This window comes from Hibiscus syriacus, unplaced genomic scaffold, assembly GCF_006381635.1.
Source record: "Hibiscus syriacus cultivar Baekdansim isolate YM2019G1 unplaced genomic scaffold, ASM638163v2 tig00111852_pilon, whole genome shotgun sequence".
Lineage (NCBI taxonomy): Eukaryota > Viridiplantae > Streptophyta > Magnoliopsida > Malvales > Malvaceae > Hibiscus > Hibiscus syriacus.
The window spans coordinates 162,951-183,701 of record NW_024063204.1 but is presented as its reverse complement, the minus strand read 5'-3'; the positions used below and the strand labels follow the sequence as shown (position 1 = coordinate 183,701).

General features: G+C 33.2%; 1 protein-coding gene and 3 pseudogenes across 1 annotated transcript; 1 reads left to right on the top strand and 3 right to left on the bottom strand.

Annotated features, from left to right (window-relative positions):
* Positions 1 to 2,854: 2,854 nt before the first annotated feature.
* On the top strand, positions 2,855 to 4,291 carry LOC120172559 (annotated as a pseudogene).
* A 197-nt stretch (positions 4,292 to 4,488) lies between these two features.
* Positions 4,489 to 6,249, bottom strand: LOC120172558 (annotated as a pseudogene).
* A 1,849-nt stretch (positions 6,250 to 8,098) lies between these two features.
* On the bottom strand, positions 8,099 to 11,258 carry LOC120172557 (GDSL esterase/lipase At5g45670-like). The gene is made up of 6 exons (XM_039179987.1): positions 11,193 to 11,258; positions 10,668 to 11,001; positions 10,446 to 10,565; positions 8,730 to 8,986; positions 8,437 to 8,662; positions 8,099 to 8,334 (listed from the first exon to the last, which is right to left on the bottom strand). Exons 1-6 carry the CDS (start codon positions 11,256 to 11,258, stop codon positions 8,099 to 8,101), a joined length of 1,239 nt encoding a protein of 412 aa, XP_039035918.1.
* Positions 11,259 to 11,916: 658 nt separating this feature from the next.
* Positions 11,917 to 13,592, bottom strand: LOC120172570 (annotated as a pseudogene).
* Between the last annotated feature and the right edge of the window lie 7,159 nt (positions 13,593 to 20,751).

Below are 20,751 nucleotides of genomic sequence, written 5' to 3'. Positions count from 1 at the left end.
ATTGTTCGCTGGTGTCATTCAGTTAAAGATATGCATTTTCCAACTTAAAAATTAGGGATGGGAATTCGATTGAACCGAATCAAAAAATTTCGAGTTAGTTGAGTTGATGAGTATTCTTTTGTGATTCAAATTTTATTTAATTCTTTTTGAATCAAATTCAGTTTATGAAATTCGAATCGAGTCCAAGTTTTGAGTTTTTATTTAAATAAAATTATAAATATTTGAATGTTATAATGTGGATTGGATCAAGTTAAAGACATTATCTAATCATATAAGATATTTTTCTTATATTCTTTTTTCGCATTGTAACATTATTCAATAAATCAAATACCATCTAAAATTATAAATATATTACAATTTTATTTTTTAAAACAAATATTTTGAAGAAAGTATCGGTGGAGATATAAAGGAATCAAGAAATTGATAGGTAAAAAAAATTATACAAAAATTACAGTAAAAAATTCAGATTGAATAAAATATAAAGTCGAGGGACTAAAATACGAAAGGAGTATATTTATTGTTGAAAATAGGAATTTAAATTACATAAATATTTAATAGTGGTAGAGGAGCTTGCGATTCAAATTTGATAAAAATTAATCTTAAAATGCAAGAGGAATTAGAGGTGAATACTCGATTAAATCGAGTTAAAAAATCTTGATTTAGTTGAATTAACGGGTCATATTTTATCATTCAAATTTTATTTAGAATTTTTTAGAGTGGACTCAAATGAACCGGAACAATACCACTCAACCGTGCATGCTTCTTGCCGGGTCCAAGTAAATGATAAATACAGAAAAGAGTGCATCATGTTTTGCAACTTTTACACATGAATCCCCCAATGTTCTTTCACATATATGATAAAATGTACTAATGGTACAAATGGGGGGAAACGGACACTAAATTACCCGTCTCCAATGATGCAACCGATCGCTAGACGAAACTCTAGCCCCGTGACACCGATGTAAAACCGAGGTTTCCGGATAGAATTTCCTTGCAAACAGGAAACACGGTTGTCTAATACCGTTCCATAGGCAAGGCTGTAGCAGCTCATCACCCTGCAACAAGATGTAAACACTATATCCCGAAAAGCACAAGAAAAGGCATGTGGAAATGCATACCTTACCATTACTTGTTATGTGGGTCTCCTGGTCGAGCGACTGCGAAAATAGACACCGGTATTTGTCAGAACATAAACTTATTATGCGACAGGAACCACCCATTTTCGGCGTATCCGTTAAACGACAAGGTGGTGAGTTGTGCTTTCCAAGAACAACTGTTACTTCCTTAGCATCAAGAACAAAGACATGAGCATGCGTACCGTAATATTCCGTAGAAGCTCGTCGGTAACATCCTGAGCCCTATATGATTTCGGGTGCCATTTTCTCTCGGACCAGTCCACGTGTGTTACTGACCAGTAAATATGAAATTTCCGTAGAAAGTTCTCTCGGACCAGCGCACTTGGGAAAAAAACATGAAACAGGCAGGGTACTTTCAGGCCACCTATAAATATGACATTTCTTTCTAGTAAATATCTATTACATTGTAGATTTTGGGTATGATCTATCCAACCCTGATATGTAGGAGCAAGCCTTGAAGGCTTGAACGGATTTCTTCCCGATATATCAGCTCATGGAAACCAACTTCAAGAATAATAATCATGAAATTTAATGGAATAAAACGAGTCCACGAAGAATATGAAGATGATAGAAAGGAGTAACGAGCAGACAGCCGAAAAAGAAATAACTCACACGGAAGAACATATCCCAAAGCTTCTCGAATGGCAGTGATCCTGGAGTTAAGAACATGAATGCAATTTTAGGAATCTTAGAATGGACAGGAGGCATATTCAAAATATCCCTAACCACAAACGCTATAGCCATCCATAGGGTGTGGGTATTTCGCCTCACAATTTTGGTTACAGCACACTTCATTGCAACGCTCGCTGCACGGTCTGATTGCCGCGCTGCATTTTTTGGGTTTCGGCGGCAGATTTCCGTCACCGTCGCCGTTACCATCATCGTATAAGCATTTGCATGTTTCTACCTCATTCGGCGACGACTTCTTGCATACTCCATTTCCTTTCCTTGAAATTTTACATCTCGAACCACAGTTTTCGTCGCAAATCACCATTTCTTCTTCGTATTCCGAAAAACTCGTTCGGACTATTTTTCACAAAGCAAAAAAATATATAAAATTTACATTAATATCAAATTTTAGATTAAAAAATAAACTATAATCTAATACGTGAGGAGAGTAGAAGGATGACAAGAATATAAAATATTTGGGAGAATTTTGTCATTTTTCTGGATTTTTTAGTTCCTTTTGTTTTTAATTGTGCTGGTAGAAGATCATTTTATATGGGAAAAAAGAATTGTGGACCTAAATGAGGAAAATAATATTGTTTGGAGTTTAGTGGTAAATACTAAATCTTCTCTTTAATTGTATTTATTAATAAAATCTATCTTTAAATTGTATTTATTATTATAGCTGAAAATGGAATTTCTCACAATATTACATAAACTAATTTTGGATAATTTTACCTAGCATAATAAGACTTTCAATAGCTAAAATGAGGCATACTTGTAAAAACTAATTAAGAGCATTTACTCTTCTTTCACGGTCGTTTGACCGTTCTTTTTATTTCATATTTTTTCAAGGTTGAATTTGACGACACCAAGACTGGTAAAAATAGTGCTTATTTATAATCCTGTTGATCTTCCCTACTTAGAACTCTCGGATTGAATTCGGATAGATGATTTTGCATTCGTGAATAGTTTCTTACGATGCTTGGCTCTAATTTGCGGTACTCGATGGTCTTTTAATAGCTTAATCCTCTTTTATGATTCGTTTGTCGATGCATTCAGATTTGTTGAGCTTGCAAAATCGGGCTTATGCGATTCCCCAAGTGCCATGTTACTTTATATTCGGGGACTCGTTATCGGATACCGGGAACAATAATAAACTCGCGACGTCGGGCAAAGTAAACTATCCACCTTACGGGATTGATTTTCCCCGAGGACCGACCGGAAGGTTTACCGATGGCCGAACCATGCATGATTTTATTGGTATGACCTTCTCTCTTCTCTATCTCGTTACGTTCTCAAATTTGTTTTTATGATTGTTTATCGATGTTTCGGTATAAATGTTTTATTTTGAAGTTAAGCGTTTGGGGTTCGAAGATTATATGCCTTCTTTCGCCGAATTTGAAGGAAAGAACATTCTCAACAGTGTCAACTATGCATCCGGTGCCGCAGGCATTCTCGACACAACTGGAAATCATCAGGTAAATTTAAAAAGGCATTCGTCATTGGATACTGGTACAATGAACTCGGTCCAACTCGAGTTTCGAACATATGATTCGACATTCTTATTATTGCATATAACGATATAACTTCCGGTGTCCTGCAGGGTGCTCGGGTACCTTTCAATGAGCAGATAAAAAAAATCACAAAACTATAATCTCGAGAATTACAGCTTTAATGCGAAATGATTCGGCGACGAAATCGCATCTAAGCCGATGCATTTACTCGGTTCAAATCGGAAGCAATGATTACCTCAACAACTATTTCAAGTCGGTGACGTACCACTCCAGCCGGCTCTTCACTCTGCAGGAATTTGCTAATATACTCATTAAGCAACTCTCTGTTCAACTTAAGGTAATCAACATTTAAACATTTAATATATTCATGTATTGAAATTTAAGCATTAACCAATTGCTTCATGTACTATACCAGACTTTGCACGATACCGGTGCAAGAAAGTTCGCCGTGTACGGGCTGGGGCTGATCGGTTGCACTCCGGATGCACTCTCGGTGTACAGAGACAATGGGATGCCTTGTATACGGAAATTAAATGATGGCGTAACCCCTTTTAATGAAAAACTCAAACCACTGATCGATGAACTCAGCCGCAATCTAACTGACGCCAAATTCACTTATCTTAATCCTTCCGGAAATCTGGCCGGTCTGGGTAAACATCACTACCTTTGCCTCTAGTATGAATTTGGTTACAGGGTCGATGATTTAATTAACATGTTTCCGGTTTCGGTTGCATGTTGTTCGTGGCATTCAGTGAAAAACATTTCATGCTGCCAAACCGGGGGGGCGGTGACAGAGAGCTTTGCCGTCCCAATTCGAAGCCATGTCGTAACCCAAGGCAGTACTTATTTTGGGACGGTGTCCATCCGAGCGACGTTTGGAATGAGATGCTGGCGAAAAGTGCTTACGACTCCGAGAAACCCGAAGAAGCTCATCCATTTAACATTCGTAAACTAGCAATGCATCCATGCTAAAGCTTTGAGATGCATCAAATGTAAATTTGAGAGGGTAGTTCAATCATTGCCGATTAAACAATGAGAAAGGGGATAAAGTAGAGAAATATTTGTACTGTCGTTTGTATTGTTATGTGTTTAAAGCAATAAAATTTACATTTTTTTGAGGACTAAAAACTACATCTTTATTTATTAATAATCCAAGTATTTATTTCGTATTAATGAATTGGTTCGAGCTTATAAACACCTTCCAAACTCGTGCTAAAACAACACTTGCATACACTACTTGTGTCCTCGTCCTCGTCGTTATAAAGTTTTATTTCTAATTGCTGAATGTTAAGCGGAGAAACTTCAAGGATGGACTTGGAGCCATAAGCACTTTCGGCGATGATCTGATTCCAAGCCTCAGCCGGATGGAAACCGTCCCAAAACACGTATCACCTCGGCTTATTGCACGTCTCGGAATCACGAAGGCAAAGCTCCCCGCTACCTCCTCCGATTTTGCAACAGGGGCCATTTGTCATTAAATGTTCCAATAACATGCAACCAAAATACAAAAACCACGTTTAATTAGTTTGTCATTCACATACTAATATTAAAATTATATATGAATTTGAAATTTTTAGGATGCGACCGACCTCACACCCCTCGATTCATCCGGTTCTAGAGTTAATAATTCACATTCGTTAATATCTACAAATATCTGACTTCACACAAAAGGCAAAACTAGAGATGTTTACCGAGACCAGCCGGACTTCCGGAAGGATTAAGATAGGTAAATTTAGCATCGGTCAGGTTCTTATTAAGTTGATTGACCAGTGGCTTGAGCCTATCGTTGAAAAGGGTCGCACCCTCGTTTAATTTCACTACACAATCTGACCCATTGGTTCCGTACACCGAAATCACGAACGGAGTGCAACCGATCTCCTCTATTCCGTACACGGCAAACTTCCTTGCACCATTATCGTACAAATCCTGGCATTTAATCCCTTTGATTAGTCTCGTTTAATCAGAAAAAAAAAACAGTAGAAAGCTTAATGCTAATCACCTTAAGTTGGACCGAAAGTTGTTGAATGAGCAGCGTAGCATATTCCGGCGGAGTGTACCATCGGCCGTTGTTGTAAAATTCGAGGTTGAAATAATTGTTGAGGTAGTCGTTGCTTCCGATTTGAACCAAGTAAATGCATTGGCTTAGAAGCATGTGATTTTTTATCTGCTGGCTGAGAGGTATCCGAACACCCTGCACAAGAATATGTTCAAGGGTTGGGTTATATTTTAGGTGTTTATGGTTCGATTCGAATCAAATTAGTGCATAGTTGTATCCAACAATGAACGGCTTTCCGAATTTACCAGATTTCCCCCGCTTTTGACAAGAATGCCGACAGAACCCGACGCATAGTTCCGACATTGGTTCGTCCCGATTTGGCAAAAGGAGGCATATAATCTTCGAATCGAGATGTTTAACTATCGTCACGAAATTTTTTTAACTTCATCCCTGACCGTAATACTAACATAAAATCGTAAAATTTGCATATATAAAGAAATGGGGGGGAATCTCATACCAATAAAATATTGTATGTTTCGGCCGTTACTAAACCTTCCGGTTGGCCCTTGGGGGAAATCAATCCCATACGGTGGATAGTTTACTTTGGCCAATGTTTCGAGGTTATTATTGTTCCCGTTATCCGATAACGAGTCCCCAAATAGAAAGTAGCATGGCACTTTGGTCTCTGCATTCGCCTTGTTCGGCAAGCTCTACAGTGCAAACAACACTAAAATCGCCACCAGCTCTAGTGGATTAAGCTTAGATTCCATGGGGGGGGGGGGAAATGGATGAGTTAAGGAAGTATTAAGATGGAAGATAAATAACAAATTAAACAAAGAAACTATATAGGGAGAAGCAAGTGCAGATATTATTTAATCACCGAGATAATGAGATTATCGATCAAATACTTTATCTCTAAGGTTGCTCGGTTCATGTCGGTCTCGAAAAATTTAAATATATCTATCAAATTCATGCGTTGTGAATGAGTTCGATTCAAAATTCTAATCAAGTGGAGAACTTGTCTGTGCACGATTTTTAAATACCTATTAAGGATGCGTGCAAGCTCATAACTAAAAAAGGATAAATTATACCAATCATCACTGAACTTTACTCTCTCTCCTATTTCATTTATTATACTTTAAATCTATTCAATTTCTTCACTAAACTTAATACATTTGTTTTTTTGTCACTCCGCCATTTTTTCACTAACGACATTATAAATTGGTTGTTATATAGATGCAAAATAGCGTCATTTTGGTAAAAAAAATGTTTTTTTCTAAAATGACATCATTTTAACATTGTTAACTATTTAACGGTCGAGTGGCCAAAAAAACCAAATGTATTAAGTTTAGCGAGAAAATTGAACGGGTTAAAAGTACAGTAAGTGAAATATGAGAGATAGTAAGGTTCAGTGATGATTGATGTAATTTACCCCTAAAAATATGAGTTATTTGCATTGCATGTCTCTAAACTATGATCTTCATTTTAAATTAACCTTTAATCATTAAATATTTCAATTTCATCACCAAACTATGACTTTCATTTTAAATTAGTCCTTAAACTTTTGAATATTTCAATTTCATCGCCAAACTATGGCATTCATTCTAAACCGGTCTCCAAACTTTTGAATCTTTCCATTTCATCTCCAGAGTCATCCAAATATGTAATCAGTTTCAAGCATAGTTTAACCAAAATTTTATTTTTGTTCAAACATATAATGATATAACTCAACCTAACGATTTATTAATAACGAATGTGATAAGTATATATGTATAGTTTGGGATGAAATTGAAATGTTCAAAAGGTTTAGGGATCAATTTAGAGCGAAGATTGTAGTTTGATGATGAAAATGAAATGATAAAAAATTTGAGGATTAACTTAGAATGATAGTCATATTTTAGGGATGAAATTATAATATATAAATAATATGAGTTATTTGCATTATATGTCTCTAAACTATGATCTTCGTTTTAAATTAATCCTTATACTTCAATATTTTAATTTAATCGCCAAATTATCACTTTCATTGTAAATTAGTCCTCAAACTTTTGAATATTTCAATTTTCCCCAAAGTATGACCTTCATTCTAAATTGACCCCCAAACTTTTGAATCTTTCCATTTCATTCGTAAATCCATCCAAATATGCAATTAGTTTCAAGCACAGTTTAACCTAAATTTTATTTTTGTTCAAACATATAATAATATACCTTTTTTTTTGCTTGACAACAAGGAATTTTTTTTTTGAAAATGGATTTAACCCCAATCGAGAGCCTCATTAAAGTTCCCCTAACCCTAAGTGAGGGGAAAAGTACTACCCGATTGGGGGAAGACAAACTAATTACACGTAAACGACCATCTAAACAGACTTTACACAGTCGATCTGAAAGGTATGGTTCGGGATGAAAATGAAATGTTCAAAATGTTTAGGGACCTATTTGGAAGTCTGATGATGAAAATGAAATGTTCAAAAATTTGAGGATTGACTTAGAATGACAAGTCGTAGTTTAGGGATGAAATTGGAATATTTCAAAGATTAGGGAGTAATTTAGAATATGAGTCTTGATTTGAGGACGTGCGCGCAATTAACTCAAAAATATATGACTGAAAATAAGATCTGAAAAATAGTTTAGGGACCAATTTAATGACGGTTAAAAAATCAAATAATCCCGAAAATAGAGTATTATGACACTTGGGGAATTGTATTATTTAATACTTTAAACACAACAACATGAACAACAATACGAATATTACTTTACTTAATCCCCTTTCTCATTGATGCATCTCATGATCTCAAAGCCTGAGGGCACGGCTGCATTGCTAATTTACGAATGTTAAACGGATGAGCTTCCCCGGGTTTCTCGGAATCGTAAGCACTTTTCACGACCATCTCATTCCAAGCCTCGGTCGGATGGACACCGTTCCAAAATATGTACTGCCTTGGGTTACTGCAGGGCTTCGAACTGGGAAGACAAAGCTCGCCGTCACCAGCCCCGGTTTGGCAACATGAACTATTCGTCACTGAATACCACAAACAACATACGACCGAAATTCAAAAAAAATTAATTAAATCATCGATCCGATAATCGAACTCACACTAGAGGCAAAGCTAGTGATGTTTACCGAGACCGGTCGGATTTCCGGAAGGAATGAGATCGGTAAAATCAGCATTGGTTAGGTTGCGGTTGAGTTCGTTGAGCAGTGGCTTGAGTTTTTCATTAAAAGGGGTTGCACCATCATTTAATTTCTGTACACAAGGCAATCCATCGGCTCTGAACACCGAGAGTGCATCCGGAGTGCAACCGATCATCCCCACCCCGTACACGGTGAACTTTCTTGCACCGGTATAGTACATGAAGCAATTGGTTAATGCTTATTTTTCAATACGTGCATATATTAAATGTTTAAATGTTGATTATTACCTTAAGTTGTACCGAGAGTTGCTGAACGAGTACATTAGAAAATTCCAACAGAGTGTAGCGTCGGCCAGAGTGGTACAATGTTGACTTGAAATAGTTGTTGATGTGGCCATTGCTTCCAATTTGAACCGAGTAAATGCATCGGCTTAGATGAGATTTTGTCGCTGAATCATTTCGCATTAAAGCTGTAATCCTCGAGATTATAATTTTGTGATTTTGTATCTGCTCATTGAAAGGTACCCGAGCACCCTGCAGGACACATCAGAAGTTATATCGTTATATGCAATAATAAGAATTCTGGATCATATATTCGAAATTCAGGTTGGACCGAGCTCATTGTGCCAGTATCCAATGATGAATGGATTTTAATGACAATTAACAAAGCAAAGAAACTATAAATTGGGATCCACCACAAGAAAAAAAAAAAAGACTTCAGCACCCAATTTTTGCTGTTAAATTTAGCAACGTTATTATAATTTGTGGTTGTAATTTCTATGTAATATGTCCCAACCATAATTAATTTGCTATAATGAGCAAGCTATAGATTATATTATTTGGATTCAAGAGCTCATCACGTGGTTAGAGTCGTCGGAGGTTGTTTTTGCTGGGTACGACCCAACACCCTTAAGTTTGGTCCGCATCTTCACCGAGATCATGATCGGATTCGAGAGTCGATTGCAAATGAACAAGGTTGAAACACCATCACCGTGCCCAAAATTAGTACCTAAAAGGGGTGTTTTGTCTGAAGGCTGAACAAACATGGTTAATAGCACTTCTAATGATGATGACTAATAAATCCAAAAAAATAATACCAAGTAAAGGAAACAAATTAAGACTAAATTGCATGAATCAGGAAATTTAAGCTAAATTTGTTAAGTAATTGCAAAGTATGGATCGCATTAGAATAATCAAGAAATCAAGGCTAAGTTTATAAATCAAGAATAGATATGAACAAGATCAACATATTGCAATACTTGAGCTAAAATAAGTTTAGAGAAAACTCAGACATGATTTTCACAGGATGAAATCCGAATACCGAATCTTAAAACTCCTACGACGATAACCTTATCGTTAAACTAAAACCTCATCGATAATTATACGAAACGATGCTAAACTGATCTCCGAATAAAAATTATGATTATTATATCAAAGCATTGCTAATTTCTGAATGTTGAATGGAGAAGCACAAAGAGTAGAGTTGGAGCTATAAGCATTTTTGGCCATGATCTCCGTTTGATACTTGGTAATATGGACACCATCCCAAAATATGTGCTTCTTTGGGTCACTACATGCCTTCGAATTCCGAATACAAAGTTCTCCCGCCCCGCCTCCGGTTTTGCAGCATGCACCCATTTTCACTAAATGCACACACAACACCTTAATTAGTTTTTTCGATCGTGTCATAGTGATTCGATCCGTGAGCGAGTGTAATTGTAACGATTATACGAGAGGCAAAACGTGGGTTGTTTACCGATTTCCCCGATATCGACCGGAGCTCCAGGCGGATTAAGATAGGTAAATTTAGCTTGGATTAGACTTTTGTTAAGTTCACGGATGAGTTTTTGGAGTTTTTCATTGAAAAGGACTGCAGCCTGGTTCAGGATGTCTACACAAGGCGACCCATTGGTTCCATACAACGAAATCGCATTCGGGGTGCAACCGATGGGGGGTACTCTGAACACGGCGAACTTCCTCAAGTATTACCACATTATATTTTTCCGGTTTCGTCAAGAATGCCCGCTGGACCGGACGCATAGTTCACACCGTTAAGCATTTCTTTTCCTTTCCCCATTGCTTGGGCAAAAGGAGGCTTATAATGTAAAATCCCAAAGGCTCAACTATCGTCATATACATGCACAAATACATACATAAATGAATAATAATCATACATGAACTTTGATTAGATATGTAAACGGAGACAAGTGAAGAACAAACCAATAAAATTTTGTAGGGTTCGGCCATTGGTAAACCTTCCGGTTGGTCCTCCGGGGGAATCAACCCCATATGGTGGATAGTTCACATTGGTCAATGTTTTAAGGTTATTATTGTTTCCATTATCAGAAATCGAGTCACCGAATATGAAGTAGCATGTCACCTTGGGCTTTGGGGCTGTCGAGTTTGCGTGCTTTGCATTTTCCCAGTTTTGCAAACTCGATAATGCTAATAACACCGAGATCGCCACCAGCTTCGATTGCTTAAAATCCAAAATCCTCTCTTTTGGAGAAAGGTTGACTCTGGTAAAGTCCGTCTTAGCAAAACTTTCGATATACTACATCTCCATATTCCAATTGCCAAAATCCATTAGCTCTAAATTGAACAAGATGATAGCTCGCTTCTATGGAGCTCTTCGTCGGACAAATCGATCCACTGGATTAGTTGGGAGACTCTTCGAAAGCCCCCTGCCGTTGGGGGGTCCTGGTCTTGTTGATCTCAATTCAAAAGCAATGCTCAATAAATGACTATGGAGATGCGTTTTTCGGTATAATCTGTAATCTGGTCGATATGGTTGTTCCGCAACGAAATCATATTCAACAATAAAATATTAGATGAGAATCAATTGTTCGATATGGCTTTGTCGAGAATTAGTTTCTGGTGTAAGAACCGACGGCCAGAAACATTTAAATCTATTTTCGATATAGCTTTATTTGATCAAGTGTTGCTCGCTCAGTTCATGTTAGTCGTCATTCTCGATGAGTTTGTTCTTGGGTTGAGCCTACTCCGGGTTCAATTAAGGATTAAATTAAAAACCGAAAAGTAATAAATGAAAGTATAAAGATCAAATCGAAAATAATACAAAAGATAAATTAAAAGTTTAAGGAGTAACTTATAAAATTTTCCAATTGTTATATCAGTGGACATTAGATGAATTTGTCATGGTTTTGTTATATATTTGAAATTGAAATGGTAGATAATGGCTATTAATATGTTTTGTTTTGTTTTGGGTAAATTACGTGTTTAATACCTAAATTATCAGTTTTGATCGTTTTAATACCAAAACTTTCGAGGTATTTTTTCAAAATTAGAATTAATCATTTACATCAGATCAAACCGGTAATCAAAATATATTCGGATCTAGATCAGAATACATACAAATAAAACACAAAGTTCCTAAAACAATAACCGTATCATTAAACTAATATCTCATTAGAAATTATACGAAATAATACTAAATCGACCCCTGAATTTAAATGATTATTATTATATCAAAGCATTGCTAATTTATGAAGGTTAAATGGATTAGCACAGAGAGGAGAGCTGCAGCTATAAGCATTGTTGGCCATGACCTGCATTTGATCCTCCGTCAGATGGACGCCGTCCCAAAATATGTGCTTCTTCGGGTTACTACACGGCTTCGAATTCCGAATACAAAGTTCTCCCGCGCCGCCTCCAGTTTTGCAGCACGTACCGTTTTTCACTAAACGTCCACGACAGCACCGTAATTAGTTTTTCAATCGTATGTTCGGTCCACGAACAAGCCTAATCGTGATGATAATACCAGAAACAAAGAAAGGGTTTGTTTACCGATTTCGGCGGGATCGATCGGAGATCCGGGAGGATTCAGATAGGTAAATTTAGCATGGGTTAGATTGTTGTTTAGTTGGTATACGAGTGCCGTGAGCTTCTCATTGAAGAGGACTGCAGCCTGGTTCAACTTGTCTACACAAGGTGACCCGTTGGTGGTCCCATACAGCGAAATCGCGTTCGGGGTGCAACCAATCGGCGGTAGTCCGTACACGGCAAACTTCCTCGCACTGTTATCGTACAAAACCTGGTAGTATATCTGAGAGTTAGGTTATCCAGGTCGAAAAAATCTAAGCGGAAGTCGAACCGATTAGGGTTCAATTTCTCAATTTTAACCGATTCAACCGATCGATTAGGATTCTGTAACCATGCAAATTGATATAAAATAAGTACTGATTACCTTAATTTGGTTCGAAAGTTGTTGAATGAGCAAGTCGGTAAACCCTGATAGACTATAGCGTCGGCTCGTGTCGTAAAACTTCGGTATGAAATAATTGTTGATGTAGTCATTGCTTCCGACTTGAATCGAATAAATGCATTTGTTCAGATGTTTTTTCACCGCCGGGAGATCGTTTCGCATTTCCTTGGTTATGCCTTGGATTATAATTATGTGATTTTGAATGATCTGCTGGTTCAATGGTATCCGACCACCCTATACACGACATTAAAAGTGTGCCGAAAGACAATATATAAACAAACACGAACACGATACACATATAAATTGAAATAGAATCTATATAAAACGAAACACGTGTTTCGATTAATTATGTAATTAATCGAAACATGTGAATACAAATATCTAATCAGGAACGACTTTCGAAATTACCACGTTATATTTCCGGTTTCGTCGAGAATGCCTGCGGAACCGGATGCATAATTCACACCTTTGAGGACGTCTTTTCTCGTCACTTTTACGTCGGAAAAAGAAGGTATATAATTTTGAACCCCAAAAGCTCGACTATATGTAACATACATACATAAACGTAACATCAATTTTAAACGAGATAGTAAAATATTGATAAACAATCATGCATAAACTTCGATTAAACGTGTAAACGGAAACGAGCGAAGGGCAAACCGATAAAATCTTGTAGGTTTCGGCCATTGGTAAACCTTCCGGTCGGTCCCAAAGGAAAATCATTCCCGTACGGTGGATAATTTACTTTGGCCAATGTCTTAAGGTTATTATTGTTTCCGTTATCTGAAATCGAATCCCCGAAAATAAAGAAGCAGGGCACTTCAGACTTCGCGTCTGTCCGGCCGTGCAAGCTCAACAACGTTAACAACACCGAAATCGCCATCGGCATCGACGACTTAAGATTAGAATTCATTGATGATAAAAAGAGAGGAAGAACTGAGGAAAAAAATGAATGAGGAATGAAAGATAATTAACAAGGCAAAGAAATTATATATAGGGAGAGAAAAGAACAAATTTATAATGGGAATTTTTTTTACTTGGACTAGCGTTGATTACTCGCAAATGTTGGGGTATTTTTTATATATAAAAAACATATATTTAGTTAATATCATTAGTAAATGATTTCTTCTCGGAATCATCGTGATTATTCATCAATTGTTAATTAAATCAAATTTTTTTCAAAAAAAATAATCGAACAAAAAAAAGTTCGGTTAATCTATCGATTAACTGACTTTTTTTTCACTTTAATCGTTAACCAAACCGAAACTTTTTTGAAAATAATTAATCGAACCGAACAAAGTTCTGTTAATCGGTCAGTTAACCGAAATTTTAAATAATATATTAATTATTTAATTTTTTCAACTAATTCGGTTAATTCGAATGATTAATTCGATTAAAATTGAAATTTAAATACTCCTAAAACTATTAGTATATAAATAATATAAATAAAATTTAAACGTTTCGGTTAATTAACCGATTTCGAACCAAATTAGACGATAATCGAACTTTGAAAAAATCATTAACCATTAACCAACCGAACCTAAAATTAACCGATCAATTAACTGATTTTTTTTGTTCAGTCGGTTTAATCGGTTAACCGAGATTTTGAACACCCCTAGTAAGCAGCTTAATATTGTTTAAGCAATGTTTCGAGTTTGAATCATTGTGTATGCATAAAATTTGTTGAATACTCACTCACCAAAACTAAATGTATGACACGGATCGGTCTGGAATAGTTAAAACGAAGTCTTGGAACCATATAGAAAAAAAACACTTGCTCGTTATTTTGAACTCTTTTAAGAACTACTCCTTTGGCTAAGATTTATTATGGTCATTATCTTCTTTTCAAAAGGTTTATATAACAAATAAGTACCTAAAGTATAAAATCTTTTTCATTCAAGTACTTAAAATATTTTTTTTGTCAAATAAGTACCTAAAATAGTTTTTGGTCAAAATAGGTACCTAAAGTATTCAATTATTTACATCGAAGTACCTAAAGTATTCTTTAATTAACGTCACATGTCAACTTTTTTTAGAACTTAGATAAAAAAGTTTGAATAGTTTAGGTACCTATTTTGACATAAAATACTTAAGTACCTATTTTGACTAAAAAGATAATTTTAGATATTTATTTTGACCAAAAGAATACTTTAGGTATTTAAATGAAAATATAATATACTCAATATACTTATTTGTGATATAAGCCTTTTAAATATATATATATATAATGTCAATTTTTAGGCTTAATATAAAAATAAGTGTCTAAACTATACTTAAAATTGACTTTCGGTGCTTAAAGATTTTTCGTTAAAAATATGTGTCTAATGTTTTCTCTGTTACACTTTTAGGTACTTATCGTTAAAAATACCGTTAAGTGGCACGACTAACAATAACGACTAACAAGTTATTAATTTTTTGCACGAACCAAGTGATCTCCGTGGTAAATGAATTGTTGTTATTTTTTAAGGTTTCAGGTTCGAGCACCATATATATTAGGGGTGTAAGCGTTCAATATCAAAATGTTGAGAGTTATATTGAGCAAATATTACCTCGTACTTACCTCATATTAATAAAAAAAAAGTTATCAATTTGAAATAAATTATATAAAATGAAAATGAAAAAAATATTTCAAATAAATAAATAAATATAGTGGAGAAACTAAATTATGATTAGATCAAGAATTACACGATTGATCACTTTCGTTTAAGTTGTATATAATTTAACTTATTTTTTATTGAATTTAAAAATATAGTATTTGATATTTTTTTTATTTAATTAAGATGTGGTCATTGAGAATTAAATGTCGCTGGACATTTATGGACATTTAACAGATTGTTGACATGTCACAATGAATTTATAACATTAAAAAGGGTAAACTACATAAATGGTCACTAATGTTTGAATAAGTTTTCGTTTTTCCCAATAAAGTTTCAAAGTAACAAATTGGCCACTAAAACATCAAAAAGTTCATTAAACAATTATTTTATATCTAATTTACCACAAAAGCTTTCAAAATTTTCCAATTATATATATACACACACACTTTAAATTTTAAAAATTAACTTTTTTGGACATGAAACAACCGAATATTTCTAATGCTAAACAAAATTTACAAAGTTTATGGAGTATATTAGATATAAAATCATTGTTCAATGGTTTATTTGATGTTTTAGTGATCAATATGTTATTTTTAAAACACCAATGGGAAAATCGAAAACTTACTCAAATATTGGTGATCATTGTGTAGTTTACCCTTTTTAATTTCATAAATTTATTGTGCCATGTTAACAATCTGTTAAAGGTCTTAAAACAGTTAACCCATATTGACCACATATTAATTAAATAAAAATAACCAAATCGTAATTAAATAAGAATGAAAGTGAACAAATATTATATTTTTTAAATACGATAAAAATATATAAAACTTAAACAAAAATAATAAATCATATAATTTACCAGTTAATAATAATTTAAGAATATTATATTTGTTTTGCTAATATGTAAAATGGATTCTCCAGAGTTAAAATTCAAAATCTTATATTAACTAGAACTAAAGTGTAGTTTTATAGTTTTAATAAAGTCGATCAAAATTATTAATATTTTTATATGATAATAAAATATTAAAAATATAGTTTATATTAATATCAATATAATTTTATGATTAAATTTACAAAAAAAATTAATTATTTTGAAAATTATAAAATGTTTTAAATAATATATAGAGTTTAGTTTACTAGGAGTAGGGATGATAATTCAACCCAAATATGTCGAGTTTCACCCAGATCCAGTTCGAAGGATTGTATTTTTTAAAACAAAATTTGGGTTCGGGTGGGGTCAGACTTTTTAAGGGACAAGATCGGGTTGGGTAGGGTTCTAGTAAAAAAATCTTCGACCCAACCGATCGAGGATAATAATGTAATTTATTTTAAAATTTATTATCTTTTTAATTAAAACTTTATTTTATATCAGGTTGGATCGGATCAAATTTATACTCTAAAAATTTAAGTCGAGTCGGAGTCAGGTGGAGGAATGATGCTATATAGTTTTTGGGTCGGGTCGAATTTATACTCTATAAATTCAAATTTTCAAAATTAGACGGAGGAATCAAGATATATAGTTTTTTTGTCAGGTCGGATCGGATTAAGAATATAAAGTTTTCGAATTGATCATATATAAGATACATATTTTCGAGTTGGATTGACAAAAATCCGACCCTAATTCGACCCCTGTCAGTTAGGGAGTAAACAAGTCCCGTATATTTGCCTTTGCCTTCAAGAGAATAGAATCCAACTTTAGACTTGGCCACCCTGTCCGGGGTGGTGGTCGGTGTTGGCGGCGCTGGCCTGTCGATGTGGTTGGACTTGGACCAATACGATGCCGTCAAAAATAGGATTTTCCATTTTCCATTTTTCATTTTATTCTTCTCTTGTTCCAAATCAAAATTACCGTTATACCCTTATGTTCCCTTTCAAGTAAAGTGAGAAAAAAGAGAATAATCCTCGTCTCATCAACCAAGAAAGCTTTTCACGATATTTAGACACCTAATAAAATCTTACTATTGTTATCACTAATAAATTTATACACTTTATAAATTCAGTTATTTATATTTAATTTATTTATAATAAATAATATTTATAATTTATATTTATTTTTTATACATTGATAATTTATATTTTAAAATATAATATGTATTTTATATTTATGTTGTATTACATTTGGACGAATCTATTATGTTTCATAAGTATAACTGAAAACCACTAACTATAATCACCGTTGAACACCGTTATTTTAATTTATTAAAATTTAAAATTTTAAAAGATTTAACTTATAATTATAAATTAATTAAAATTTTAAAGATAAATTATTTAAAATAAAATATTAATTACATTATTTTCTATAATTTTTTAACAATAAAAAAATGTACCTCTAAAAATATTTACATAAAAAACAATTAACAAATTTGAAATTTACATTAAAAATACATTTTCATAATAAATTTACATTAATACTAAAAATAAAATATTTTACAATGAACTAATATGAAACAAAAGTTATATATTATCTCAAAATTAAATTATGAATTAATATTTTAAGTTTTAATGATTATATATATACTATAAATAAACTAAATATCGGGGTTCAATAATGATGTTTTGGGAATTAAATTTTAGAAAAAGTATTTTTTTTATTTCACTAAATATCTAAGATAAAGATTTTATAATCAATAAATAAAAAATTCGAGGCTGAGCTCAACTATGATAAAAGTCGAATTTATAATATAATATTTAAAATAATTATTTATTATCATTGAACGAATTTAACTATAACATCAATCGTATTTTTTAGTGTATTTATAAAGAAATTAACTATAATTATAATTGTGTTTAAATAATAATAATTAAATGAATTTTAGTCATCTCTTAAGCCTAAACTATGAAAGGATTTTTTCCATTAAAATTGTTTGAATTTTATTTCGATCAGAATCAGTTTTTGACCCCAAAAAAAAAAGTAAAGTGCACAAATGATCCCAATACTACTTTATTAAGTTCCTCAAATAGTTGAAGTTACAAGATGATATTTCGACTACAGAGTGTTATTCTGCTGAGTTCCTTGACTATTAAAAGTTATAAAATGATTACCCAACTATTCATTATACTCCAAACTCGTCATTTTCTGTTAAAAATGGATGGTATTCAATGTTGAACATTAACTTGTTTACTGTTATATGATAAAATCTGATACTAGAATCTCAAAAGATTATCATGTCTTAGTCATTATATTAAGGTTCATATTAAATAACTGTCAATTTTAACGAAAAAGTAACGAGTTTGGAACATAATGAATAGTCGGGTGATCATTTTATATATTTTAATAGTCGAGATATTTAACGAAATAACATTCTATAATTTGAGGATAATTTTGTAACTTTTAATAATCGAGGTACTTAATATAATATCACCCTATAGTCAGAGAATTATTTGTGTACTTTGCCCAAAAAATTATTATGAAAAGTAAATGATAAAGTGATTATACACAAAGTTATATATTGTATACAATTTTAAATTATATGAATATTTAATTAAAAATGTTGGCTTAAAGATTACATATGACCCTGTAGTATATCTAATATATTACTTTTATCCTCATTATATTTTCTTATCAGTTTAGCTATCAAAATTACTCAATTGCATCATGTTATACCTTACTTAAAATTTAAAATTTAAATCTTATTTAGGGTTTAGATTTAAGATTTAGAGTTTATAGATTACAAGATTATGATGTAATATTTTGAGTTTATAATTTAGGGTTTAAAAATAAGGATATAATATAGAATGATGTAATTCAATAATTTTGAGAATTAAATTTTGTAAAAATACGATAAAGATAAAATGATAAATTATATCTACTATAAGAATAAAAGTTACCCTTTGACAAAAAAATAATCAATGAATTATCTATTATTAAAGCTAGTTAATCAATTTTTCTAAAAGAAACAAAGTACTATTCAATGTTCTTACCAAGCACAAAGATTCTGAGACATAAAACAAGGAAAAATCTATGTCAAACGATTAAAAAGGCGTGAAACCCTTTAATCTTTTTCTTTTATTGTTTCCATATTCCATTTTTAATATCAATTAATTGCTATTATTATATTTTCCTGGGAAAATTTTAACTCTGTCGAAACTCTACTCCGAATTCATCTTTAAATGTTTATACTTGCATTATTAATTAATTAATAACGAGATTTTCCTGTTCTTTTTGAGTATTTTTTATAAATAATTTTGGTTGCCATTAGTGATAAGCACGACTGGCAGTCATCATTCCCTTCAATTCCCTCAACCCTTTCTCTCTCTTTTGTTCTTTCCCTCTCTAACTCCCCCCCCCCCGCGGCCCCTTTTCTCTCTTTCATGGTTTTTTTGGCTGTCTAAAGCTTCCATTCCCCTTTCAATCTACTCTTTTTGGGTTTTTTTTTTACTCTCAAAGCACTCTTTATTTTTCTTTGATTTTTTGGATCTGGGTCCTGCTTGCTTTCGGATTATCATCTTCAACTTCAACACCAGTAAATATTTTTTTTATCATTTTTAAACTTTTTTGTTGATTTTTGGTATATGGGTATTTTGAATTGAGGTTCTATCTGCTGAATTCAAGAAGATTTATTAGCTTCAGATGTGTATTTTGTGGATTGGGGAGTTTTTATGAAGTTGGAGCATTTGGTGTTTGAAGACTTGATCTGGTGGTTGATGATGCGTTGGGGGTTTAAGAGAGAAGCTCATCTTTGATGGACTAGCTTCTTTTATATGCCTGATTTTTGCTGAGTAGGAACTGATTTTAGGGAGCATGATTTAGTTATGTTTTTATTTTATTTTCATGAATTTTCAATAAAAATATAACCTTTTTGTCATTTCCATGACATTGAATTTCGATATATGGGGAACTGTAAAATCTAAAACACAGTGTTAGAATGTTGGATTTCCAAAAGAAGGAAATTTTTTTTTCTTTTTTTTCCTGGGTTTGGCAAACATGGATCTAGTAGGACTGGACAGTCAAAGTGTCAAACAAACGGTATGCTTTATCAAATGGAATTCCATGAGAGCCTAAGCTTGGTCTTAGCTGATTTATTTAAGAATTTGTCTTTGATTTAATCTTATTCGAATGTCACCCGTGCTAAAATTAGCTCTACGGTTTAAAACGGGACTAAGAATTCGAACGAGAGCTGATAAAGAGAAGAGAAAAGGGGGAATTTATAGGCCTTTGGAACTTTGGATTATGAGTCCTTAACGTCTGAACTAATTAGACAGATTTAACTATTGGTACTCTTACCGGTCAGTAGCTGTTTTGGGTCCATAATGAAGAATTTTGTAGATATTTCACCATTTGTTCCAGGAAAAAAAAAGTAGGAAAGAACAATGAAGCTTCGTCCTCTTCCTTTTCTGGCAATCAGATAAGAGATGTGGGTGGTTTCTGTTAATTTTTGATAAAGTGTTTGATGTGGAAATGTAATACAATGATAGATTCTGTACATTTAGTATTGGCTTTGTAGAGCAGTGCTAGGCATTCTTCTACCTAATAACTAATATG